General features: G+C 48.2%; 1 protein-coding gene across 6 annotated transcripts in view; it reads right to left on the bottom strand.

Annotated features, from left to right (window-relative positions):
- The window catches only part of csmd3b (CUB and Sushi multiple domains 3b), a 349,538-nt gene that overhangs the window by 53,127 nt on the left and 283,970 nt on the right, over window positions 1-12,441 (bottom strand). For all 6 annotated transcript variants that reach the window (XM_072705595.1, XM_072705594.1, XM_023811991.2 and 3 more), the window contains 6 exons: window positions 12,009-12,212; window positions 6,779-6,903; window positions 6,392-6,488; window positions 3,510-3,614; window positions 2,236-2,354; window positions 1,708-1,777 (listed from right to left, as the gene is read on the bottom strand). In XM_072705595.1, coding sequence (XP_072561696.1) covers window positions 1,708-1,777; window positions 2,236-2,354; window positions 3,510-3,614; window positions 6,392-6,488; window positions 6,779-6,903; window positions 12,009-12,212 — 720 coding nt within the window. The remainder of the gene's footprint in view (window positions 1-1,707; window positions 1,778-2,235; window positions 2,355-3,509; window positions 3,615-6,391; window positions 6,489-6,778; window positions 6,904-12,008; window positions 12,213-12,441) is intronic.

Raw genomic sequence — 12,441 nt, 5'->3', positions numbered from 1 at the left:
GGCGCCACCTGCAACAGCGGCTGCGCCGGCATCCTGGAAAATGGGCAGAATGCTCCACAGCCTTAAAATATTATTCAACAGCCTGTTGTCTGATTCCAGATCATGTCAACTATTCTTTTCTTCCCTTCCTCAAAATAAATGAATTCACCTCACGCCAAAAAAAGATAAAATACATATTTGAGCTCCATGCAACCTGACTGCCTTCTGCCATTCACTATTTAACTTAAAATACAAATGCTTCAGCTCAGTAACATTCCCGCTGAAAAAGCGCCTCCCCCCCCCGCTCTCCGCTTTCTAATCCGTCCTTTCCCACAAATCCAAGCTGGTGCTATGAAAAGGTGAACAGCAGTCAAGATGATTAAAAACTGCTCACTGGAAACTGTGAATCCTGGCAGAAAAGTTAGTTATATTTAGCATAAGTTGCTAGTTTGTCACAGCTTCATGGACGGCGTGTGAACTGACGGTATATTGGTGGGAATTATGGGACCGTGGCGGCTGGTGTCAGACCCAGCCGCTGAGCTAGTGAAGCTGCCTGTTTTCTGCCGTGGCGTGGAGAACTGTAGACTCCGGCAGCGGAAAGCGTTTTCTGGCGCCTAGTGCCATAGTCGTCCGTTGGTTTCCTGGCGGCTGCGATCGCACCAAGTCTGCCGCCTTCGACAGACGCCCGCGTGACTCTCAGAAGGTTAGCTTTCACTGAGGCTGGATAGTGGGACTTTGGTACAAATGAGTTAGGCTCTGGCACCACTGTTGCCGAGGACTGATTATGACCTAGAGGGGAATCCGTGCAGCCACTGTGACATCATTAACTGCAACTTGGTTAACAGTAGAACAGTGAACCAGTGGGGTCACTGCTCAATATGGTGGCCATGTCACATACAAATGTCACATGTCTGGAAGAAATCTCTCATTTAAACACTGCAGCTTAGTTCCTCTAAATCTTATTGAAAAAAGCATATAGCCAAAAATACATATTTACCCGATAAAAATGAATGGCCTACTTTAGATGTATAAAGTCTGGTGCTATGCCTGCCATCTTCATTTGCTATTTTGTTTATTTTTTATTTTTAATATTGTTGAGATCTCTGCTGACTGACACCCTCTTGCCCCATTCCTTTGGTAATTTGGTGTGCAAATCAGACACTCTGAGTTTCTCTCTCTCTCTTTTTGAGGTTTTTCATAAAAGATGTGCGAGCAGATGTCACGGGCCGAGAGTCGTCCATGATTTACAGCTGCACGCTCGAGCCGTCGCCTTGGGACTAATGCAGTTTCATTTAATTAAAAAACATTCCCTGTTTTTTCCTTTTATAAATAAAAGCTTGTTTGCATATAGTTGCTCAGTGACTGAATCCTCGTTCGCAGAGTTTAATGACGGAACTGCGATGTAACGATGCCTCGCCTGCCGTTCGCACAAGTATAAACACAAGTACTCTGGAAATGCTTCTATTCATACATTCAGTCTTTTTCTCCTTTGAGACACACACAAACACACATGTGGGAGTGAGGAAGGGATTTGAACCAACAACCCTCTGTAGACAGGTACAGAGGCCCATCCCACTGAGCCACACACCTCCCCCCAACACTTAATGATAACACTTTAATTAGGGGAACAGCCCGAATGATGGGTCTGTCCAATGCTGGGGCAGGAGACGGTGTGTGACCCACCAGCTGATCACAGTTAGCTGATACCCGCCACCGTCATGCACATACCTAAACAGAGCGGCACGGGGTAGTTCCATCTTCTCACGGGTCCAGGCATGCAGGTTATGTACATGTTTCCCTGTGAGGTGACAGGAAGAGGAATTAGTTAGGCAGACAGACTGTGTGCCCAGATATGGCACGCATGATACTGTATACAGGCAGAATGAACGAACACAGCAGGAATGACGGTTATGAGGGAGCGGATAGGGCTTCCTGGACACCTGGCCTTAAATGCCATGGTTTAATGGTGCCGCCTTTCCAATACTGAAGATAATTAGTGTTGGGTGTGGAGATGGAGCCCCCCCTGGTGGGTGAACAGAGCACTGCAGGTGCACAGGTGATGTGTTATTCAATACAGCCCCGTCGCCACGGGAACCCAGCTACAAAGCTTTCATCTCTCACAGTCGGCATCCGGGCTGTCCCCCCAGAGTCAGGGGGCGGCAATGCCAGCAGGAAGGGGGGGGGGGGCATAACTGCAGGAGCAGCCCGGGACATGCTCATCCGGGCGGGCCCCGCGGTGGCTCCGTAAGATCTCACCTGGAGGGAATAGCCCTGCTCACACTGGAACATCACCACATCTCCCACCATGTAGCGGTCGCCGACCTTGACGCCATTGTTGGGGGTCTGGGGCTCCGGACACGAATCCAAGCCTATAGCTTGGGAAGGACAGACAGTGGCGTTTTTAGGTCAGGAGATTCGCCGCCAAGCCACGGAAACGTTAACAGCGAAAGGAACTAATGAATAATTATGAGTGGGGCTTGCAGATACTACTAAAGGCAAAGCAAACGGGGTTTGCGCAAACAGCCGGAAGCCTGATAGCACAGCAGTGAGCTGGGCTTATCAGAGACAATACTCTCTAATTACACTGAAACCCACAAACCTGATAGAGACTGGGACTCCTCCACGTTATTTTTTTGTTTATTTTATGGTATGTATGTTGGATCTAATCCACCCACACATCCATCCATCCATCAGGCCACAAAGCTACCCTACAGATTGGATGGAAGGTCAGTCCAATGCAGGGTATATACATGTTCACTCTGATACTTTTTAGGCTATTTAGAGATGATCCTAACTGCATGTCTTTGGACTGCGGGGGGAATCTGGAGTATCTGGAGAAAACCCATGTGACAGGAGACCCGAGGTGGGATTGGAACCCACAACACCGGATCTGTGAGCCATCACGTCACTAATTGCATCTAATGCAGCAGATTTTAATAAATAAATAAATTATGGACAGTTTTCAGAAGCAGTTTTAAAGCTGAAAAGTGATGAGGGCTCAGCAAACAATGCCGTCTGTGACCAGCAGGGGGCCGGCAGAACATGGGCAATAAGAGCGCCGCATGCTCGAGACGCCTGGCCCCGGAGAACACCAGGGCCCGCTCCCATCCCGAGCCCGTCGGCAAAGCCTGCGGCCCCCGGACCCCGCCGACGTTGGCCCCTTCTCCACACGGCAGCCCACTGAGAAACATGCGAGGAAACACTTCCGGCGGAAAGCGGGGGGCAATCAAGCCGTCCGTGAAATATTAACACGCTGCTTCTTCTGGTTACTGTACTCCGAAATCTCTGAAAACAGTCCCTCATTCTGATTGGCACAAGCGTAAACTTCACACAAACAACCTATAAAGCAGAAAAAAGGAAAGATCCCAGACCGAAATGGCTTGGGCTGGCCGGCTAGACAGTAAAGAAAGGCTTGCAGTAGTGTGAGCCCAGACCAGTGGTTACGAGCCAATACTTCGGCTTGATATATTCAATGAGCATGAGTTACCCTAGAAGACCTGCAGGGGGCGTGAGGCGTGATCCCGACATACCTGTGTACTCCAGGTGGAAGCCGGCTGCAGAGACGCTGATGTCGGACTGGAAGTTCAGGTACAGGTTGTTTGAAGTGCTATTCAAAAGCTGTGGGATGGTGGTGCCTGAAGGGGAAAGGACTTCATCATCAAAGCGGTCTAGTCCCAAGGACAGAGCGTCTTCTGGGCAGACCGCGAGGAGCTGCCTGCATGGACTGCAGAGCAGGCCGGGCAGCGTCAGCAGGCCACGCTGCGCAGCTCCTGTTGTGCTTACAGCAGCGTGCTGCACTAAATGATCAGACACAGACTCCCTGTAACACGATAAACACAAACAGCTAATTCAAATTAACATCTCACCTAAGCGACACCTCCACATCACTTAGCTGAATGTGCTTAACACATTAACAGCAGCGTACTCACTAAGCGCAGATCCAGATAGAGAGATAGATTCTGAGCCACCCTGCGTTAGTCTGCCTTGGCACAGTATGGCCAGCAGGAGGAGCTAGTGGTACTGTAGCTATGGTAACTAACGGCCATGTTAACTATGGGACTCCACATGAAAGGTGGGAAGAAAGGCCTCGATACCAGCCGCATCCCTGTTGTTCCTGTAGAACGGTATTTCCCAATCCGGTCCTTGGGGACCCACACACAGTCCACATTTTTGCTCCCTCCGAGCTCCCTGCCAGACAGTCCACATTTCTGCTCCCTCCCAGCTCCCTGCCAGACAGTCCACATTTTTGCTCCCTCCGAGCTCCCTGCCAGACAGTCCACATTTTTGCTCCCTCCGAGCTCCCTGCCAGACAGTCCACATTTTTGCTCCCTCCGAGCTCCCTGCCAGACAGTCCACATTTTTGCTCCCTCCGAGCTTCCTGCCAGACAGTCCACGTTTTTTCTCCCTCCGAGCTCCCTGCCAGACAGTCCACATATTTGCTCCCTCCGAGATCCCTGCCAGACAGTCCACGTTTTTGCTCCTCCGAGCTCCCTGCCAGACAGTCCACGTTTTTTCTCCCTCCGAGCTCCCTGCCAGACAGTCCACATTTTTGCTTCCACCCAGGTTGCATGTGGGTCCCCAGGGACCAGATTGGGAAACACCATCGTAGAGTCATTTTACGGCCTGCGAATTTCAAAGTGCCCTCAGAGTCAGGGGGCCAAACACCCGAGGCAGTAACAGGGGGAGGCGATGGCCGGCTCCTTGCTGTGTGAAGGAAGTGGTGGGCGTGCCGTGGCACTGGCCAGCAGGGGTCAGCGCACATTCCCGTGGGCCACTTGTGACAGACAATGAGGCTCTGAGCTGTGGTCCCCTAAAGGACTGACAATAACCCACAATGAGTCAGGCTCTCGGTTATCCAGGAAAGCTCCGCAGATTCCTTCACACACCAACGGCGTGGGCACCTTCTGAACTCCTGAAATGCTCCACGAGACTCTGACCTTTGAAACAAAACGTTTTTGTGCCACAGATATCTACACGCCACAAGGTTTCAGGGATTAAATGTGCTGATGCAATGGGATTGTCCTTAGACAGAAAGAGGGGAGCGGTCTCCAAGGTGGGATAAATCACCGGCAAACATCCATCCCACTCCCCACCCCAAAAAGGCATCGGGGGCCCTTGGTCGTTATATCGAGCGCTTCCTGAGCGTGAGAAGACAGCGCAGCACGTTTGCGTACAAAGCCCCTGATATCACCGCTAAATACTGCGTTTTCCCTGGGGAGTAAGCGAGGATTTGCCTTTAAGACCTCCTTATAATTCCCTGTTACAGGGGCAGACGTCTTGGGCTCTCGAGGGCCACGCTTCTGCAGCTTTTAAATAATCCATTTTAATTAACACTGACTGACAGGTGAAACACTCGGCGAGTCGGCTTCTATCCACAATTACTTAAAGTAATTATGAGCTGAGGAACAGGGAAACAGGTTACGCTGCAATTCTTCAGGACCGGTGACCACCCCCACCCCCCCCAATCCCCCAGCTGAAGGTACCGAGAGAAGGACAATAAGCGGTAAATCATGTGTTTGCATCGTTACCCTTTACAGAACAAAAGGGGGACACTTAGATTTAAGCGGCATCAAGCACACAGGTTTGGGACGGTTCCCTCCCCATCACCAGCTGGAATGATGCTCCAATGGCGCACAGCATAAAATTCACATCGATTTCCTGTATTCAGTGTCGCCATGATGACATTAAAAAGGTCTCCCTGCTCATGTACTTTATTCCATTTAAATTGTGATAAAAATTCAATATATCTGATACTTTACAGAGACAGCCCTGCCTGCTTGCTGGTAATCCTTTGAAAATGTGCGTACATCCTTTTTGTGGAGGGACACATTCTGCCTATTAGGTCCTGATCAAAAGTACAGCTGTAACGAAAGTTCTCTCTGTCACAATGAATCCAAGCCTGGGATCAAAGCCCATCACTCAGCACCTGTGAATATACAGTATGCACATCCATGTCCTGCCTTAATCCACCCCAACACCTGGAAACACCTGTCTATCTAACCAGCAGATTAACGAGACTTCCATCCACCCTGTTATGGATTTACTACATAATTACATGATCTGTAAGCAGGGTTGCCAACTCTCACACGTCTGGCGTGACACTCACGCTCAAGCAAGAAATCTTACGGCAAATCTATATTATTTAGGCTTGGGAAGATTATTATTATTAAGATATTATTATTATTCCATTATAAATCTAAAAATAGCTACATCAAAAGCGGTGGGGTACTTTGCAAACTGTACAGACTATTTACAAGGCAATAAAACTGCTATGTAAATGAGTGTGTTGACTTGTCTCAAATCTAAAATCTCAAGGCAGCCAGCTGTCCAAAGTCGACAACCTTGTGTAAGTAAACATATCCGACAGGGAAAATGCAGGAGGTGTGGCCTGTTGGAAAGTTCCAGAACACACCTGAGTAGCTGCCCAGTCTTGGCGCATTGTTATCTGCTCCGTCGTAGAAATCCAGGGAGTCCCAGTTGTGCTCTGTGGCGAAACTTATCACCTGAATCTGGGAGGCGAAAGCGACCGAGGTCAGTCCACACATACATCCCATTCCCATGGATCCCCAAGCAGAAATTACGCAAAAGGACAAAAAACATCTCATTCGATAAATCCACTGACGGAAAACTAATACACAACAGGAGCTCAGCTTCAACATACGTTTTCCACATTGAATAAAACATTTGCTTTATTCATTATTCACCCTGTATTAAAAATTCCCTTTATCACAGCCTTTTACACTGGCAATAGTTTTAAGAGCTCAAATGCGTAAGACAAACTTCAAACGGCGTCTCTCACTTGGATTCCAGCGCCCTCTGGCACGGAGACCTTCCATACGCAATTGAGATTGTTGTCGTATGGCTCGGGGTAGCCGGGAGACAGGATGGTCCCTCTGCGCGCTGTCAAAATGCCTCCGCAGGGCACTGTGGGACATATTGGGAGGGGAGCATTATGGGATGTCAGCTGCCGCTAAGCCCACACCCATCAGTCCCAACAACAGCAACCGAAGTGTAAGGAATTAATCTCAAGGGCAACTTGACGAGGCCAGAAACAAGATGTTTAAGGTACTGCAACAAATAAGGTACTGCTTCTGGCATAGCAGGAATGTCCTCGCCGATCATTTACAACAGTAATGTGTGTCAGTTTATGGTGAAGAGTTACAGTGCGACACAAACAACATTATATTTTTATGTAGCAATTTATGAAGATTCAGCAAATAAGGCAATACAATGAAAGAAATGTGGTGAAAGAAGTATGATTCTTAACACAACACTCTTTCAAACAGCTTTTGTAATAATATTACAATCCATGCAATTGCCAACAATGAGATTTTCACTTTTATATTCACACAACATGGCTGATAACATCATTTTACTCCTATGTAAGAAGTAGGTGTGTAACGGCCAGATCCCAGAGCCACGGGCTTCCCCGGACTTGACAAAAGGCAACGTTCCCAAGCGTTGGTGAAATCGATTTAACATGACATGCCACACTTTTATTAACAAGCTTCATGTCGATGTTAATTGAGGTCCAATTGGTATGGATTTCACAGCTAGCACTTGTTTAAATAATTAAAGGCTACATTTCGCTCAAAGACCTGCAACCCCGACCAAGAAAAACAGTTAGAAAATGGATGGATGGGTTTTGCCCAAGAATTGGGACTGAGGAATATTTCAGACAGCATTGGGCAGATACAATAATTCCATAGAATATTCCTTTCCACCTTCACATTTCATGCAAAGTATGAACGTCTCTGTGGGACCTGACAGTGTGACAAAGTCTTGACAGGCTGTCCAAACACAGCTCAATCTGCCAGCACTTCGTGAGACGTACTGCATCAGGACCAGGGCTTCTGAAATCCTCTACACTTCCATATTTCCCGGCTATGAAAATACGTCGGACCTTGGTGAAGCCTTTCATTCCTCATCACACCCTTGGCTGGATTCGGGGCTGGTTCGCATGGCGGGAAGCCGCAGGGATCATCAGGCTGACGGGATAGGATGCGGTGGATGGGCTCTTTACTGATCTGTTGGGACCCGCCTATCTTGTGATCCGCCCCCAAGGACTCACGGTCGGCCTGGACGCTCCCAGGAACGGCTGCTGTGTACCAGTGACATCTCACCAGGCTAACACATGAACTAATGAGTGCACCAACCAAGCACATTCTACACCTTCCTTAAATACGGTGTTATTTACAAGCCTTTTTACGGCACAAGTTACGTAAACAATTCAGCCCATAATGTGAAAAAGTCGTGCCGTGAATCCCCAGCTGCAAATGAAAAACAACTCATGACAGCACAGAATAACTAGTAATAGGCATTTCATTTCATGTTACAGCGAGCGCTAAGCTTCCCTGAGTATGTGCAGGAGGTTACAGTTCTAGCTGGATCGGTGAATGTGCTTAATTCCAATATATCAACTAATTACGCCTCCAAGCAGCTTCAGATTTGCTGGTGGCTTGATTATTCCTTTTTTTAACTCATACGGTTCAGTAGGTTATCATGAAATGCTAAATAAAATGCTCTTTGAAATGCTAAAGAGTAATATATAGTGTGTGTATTTTATATATACTGTATATTACACATGCAGAGAAATATCTCTGTTACGTGTACTACCTACAGTACCAATATCAACATAAATTATTTGCAACTACTGACTAAAGCTTGGCTTTTACGTTTACATCCCTATGAAACTCATTTTGCTCTCATGGGTTGAGTAGCCCAGCACCCCATAGTCAAACTTTTCAAAGATACGTGTTATTCATGCGTGTTATTTCACCCTTGCCATTTGCCTACTTAGGCTCTCAAAAATCATCTTCTGCTGGCCAATAGCCTGCTTGACCTTGATCCCTAGGCTTCTCATTGGTGGGGCGACCTGCCTGTCATCATGACGTCATCAAGATTGCGGTACGTTCTCTCATATACTCTCATGTCGACTTTCCACTTCCAATACTGTTATTTTGATTATTACTATTATTATATATTATATTAATATTATATTTTTATTATTTACTTGAGCCTTTTATTAGTCAGTAACATAACAGTAATAAAATCTTTAAATTTAAAGAATCTCTTTGAAATAAAAGCACAGGGGATGTGCGGGGGCCCTATAAAAGGGACAAAGTGAGGATGATTCCAAAAACCAGTGAGTAACAGGAGCTCTATAATATTTGAAACATAACTGGATTGCTCTGGGCTGGGGGCCCAATGTGATATTCTTTGGGGGCCCCAAACTGTCTAGCAACATCTAGGAGACAGGTGTAAAAGTAAAGAAAAGACTATGACCTCAAACGAGGAATTTCTGAACGATGCGCCTGTGAGCCCGGACCTGCACGGGGAGCGGCGAGGCGTGCTCCGGCTGCACATGCGGCAGAGCCATGAGAGGCATGGGCACGGCGAGGCGCATTCCGGCTGCACATGCACCAGAGCCATGAGAGGCATGGGTGCGGCGAGGAGGCGAGGAGGCAGCCGATGCGGCAGAGCCATGCGAGGCATGGATGCGGCGAGGCGCGCTCCAGCTGCACATGCGGCAGAGCCATGCGGCACACTGGATCATCTCTCCTCTTTCTTGACGGACTGGGGCCGATGGCATCAGCCATTCAGTGCGCCGTGTCGAGTTCCTCCCGGGACCTGAGCTCCCCGGTGTTTTTGCTGTCATCTGCAGCCAGTCATGAGATCAAGTGCGTCAACTCTGCTTCTCCTGTGCACACAGACGCGGGGCCCGGCTTTGTGTACAGGAGAGCAGCAGCGGATCTGCTTGATTGACTGATGGCTGCTGTTTGAATGGAGATTAGGGCAACTTCATTATTGGCGGTAAAGTGGTGAATAACACACATCGTGCGTAAAGAGCAAGCCTCAGAGAGACTGGAAAACATCTTTTCATGTGTTCATTTCATATTAAGGGCAAGTCCTTCAAACACTGAGGAAGGTTAGCCAGTCTGTCTTACTGGGGCCAACCCCTTGGGCCCTGTGCTGCCTGGAATGGGCTTCAAGCCCCCCCAGGGGAACCTGACCACAATAAGCAGCTAGAAGATGAAGAATGGATGAAAATAATAAGACAACAGCAACGATCATCCATAATAAGGCAATTCATCCGGCATTATCTGGCTGTCTCTGGGTGATTCAGAGAACTCAGTATATAAAATATGTGTATACTTACACCATTATAAACTAGCAATAGCATCATACAGCATCATAAAACAATAAAAATCCATATTACTCATTGTTTACACTCCCAATTGGCGGGGGGGGGGACATTAAGGCCATTCCAAGGGCCCCGGGGTGACAGAGGCCCGAAAAAACTTACAACACAACTGTATTGGTCTGGATTGGGGGGGGGTGCAATATGATATTGGCCTTTTATGGGGCCTGAATTCTCTAGCAAGGCCCTTGCCTCCCAACATTGTCATTCGGGGATAATAGTTTAGTGGTGTGCATAGTATTCATAACTGATAAATTTCAGCGACTATGTCAGCTTTTTGACCTGACAGCACCACTCCTGAACAAATTAAATGCACAGATTGCATTTAATACAGGATTAAGTGCCGAATTATCGATTAACACCCGTAAAAGGATTACGGCAGACCTGCTTACCGTACCAGCGTGTCTTTATGCTCATTGATTCCCCTCTATGCACATATATAGCTGCCGGTTTAAGTTGTTCCTTTCAATAAAAAGGGATGAAGCTTTCAGAAGGACAAAGATTACTTTAAATGTAAATGTCAGCTCGTGAAGAGAAAGCGCTACACGCCTTTCATATCCCCAGCGGAGCCACGTGCTCTTAAGCAATTTTCCCCTGTTTGTCGAGGGCTTGCCAGCTATTGTCTTCAGCCTGGCGTGCAGTGGGACGGCGGATCTGTCAATATCAGAGCCGGCGGCGGGACACTAATGCAGATGGAGCGCTATCCCCCATACATATCCGATGCTATCTGTCAAGGACATGGGGATGATGTAGAGGTCAACGCCAATCACACTGTTTAAATAGCTAAGAGCAGGTGGAGACACGGTGATTGATGTCCAATAGCTGAGAGGAAATGCTTTATGTATTCGGGGGTGGGGGGGTGGGCACCACTGTTCAATGTCTTCAGGTTGGCCACTTAAATTATTAAACACATTCACTTCAGAGCAATTTCAGGCTCATCCATATTTGACAGCTGATATTAGAGTGCGGCAGGTGCTTAGGTAATAGGGGATGATACTGCTGACCTTTGACCCTTTAACATGAGACCATGTCATGTCACGCAGACGGCACTACGTGACGCCCAACAGCACTTGCCCGTAATGACCCTTACGCTTCAGATTCGTGTGTTTTGTTTTGGTTCTAAGAAGCGACGTGGTAAAGGGTACGTGAGAGACTCCTTGGTTGACATTCTGACAGGGGATGTTTAAGGAGACCCCTGCCAGCCTGTTGATGTGAGGATGAGGGCTGGGCTGGGGGGGGGGGGGGGGGCAGCGGGATGGGTGGCTGCGGGATGGGGGGCTCACGGAAATGTCCAGACCACAACATGGCCGAAAAGTTTCTACCAGTGGCAGGTCACAGAGTTAAAAGCAGATGCGAGGCTGTTCACAATGGTTAAGGCAGCTTAGGAAGACGGGAAATGGGATCAGAATGTGAACGGCCTGAAGAGGAGACACTATTTAAAATTTATTCTACGGTTCTTCTAAACGGTTGATGTTTCAAAGCTATATCCACAGTGGTTCTTGAGTACTTCCCCCCGCAGAGATAAGTACCCCGCGAGCTCCACTGTAACTGAAAATGACAGTGGGGATGTAACAATAAAAACGTTTTGAAATTCGCCCTTCACTGTTTAATAACTGCTCTCAGAAAGGCAGCTCTTGTTCTCCTTTTCGGTCACAGTTTTCTGAGCAATGCCATCTTTCCCCCCTCCCCTTTAACTCTCCACAGCGCTCTCTTTAAAACCTGGCCACCACACTGGTTCTTCTAGAACATCATGTCAGTCGGCATAGGAAAATGAAAGGGTAAAGCCATCAGCTCAGAAGAGTGGGGGGGTGGGGGCGGCGCTACTCACCGACGCATGTGGGCAGCGTGTCGTTCCACTGGGCCAGGGCGTTGGGCACTGTCTCGCAGCGGATGGCTGTGGAGCCATGCAGGGTGTAGCCGGGGTTGCACTCAAAGAGCACCACGGCGCCCATGGCGAAGTCATTGCCGAGCCTCTTCCCGAAACGGGGCTCCGGCACAGAGCTGCACTGCGTAGCACTGGTCCTGGGGACGGCTAGGGCATGCAGGGCAGAGTGGGCCAAACCCAGAACAGGAGCTCAGAATGGGTCAACTTCCACTTCCTACACTTGTTTCCCTGGGGAAGTTATTTACAGTTGCACATTTCCGTTCAATTGCGTGAAAATAGCCAACGGTGACATGACAAGGCCGTGATTCTGTGCTAGAGCCTGAGGAACTGCATCTTAACCAACAGTAGTTACATATATGAGTCTCTGATGTCCACT

Source organism: Paramormyrops kingsleyae, chromosome 23, assembly GCF_048594095.1.
Source record: "Paramormyrops kingsleyae isolate MSU_618 chromosome 23, PKINGS_0.4, whole genome shotgun sequence".
NCBI classification, from domain to species: domain Eukaryota; kingdom Metazoa; phylum Chordata; class Actinopteri; order Osteoglossiformes; family Mormyridae; genus Paramormyrops; species Paramormyrops kingsleyae.
Note: the sequence above shows the minus strand (reverse complement) of the source record. Positions and strands in the feature narration are given on the sequence as shown.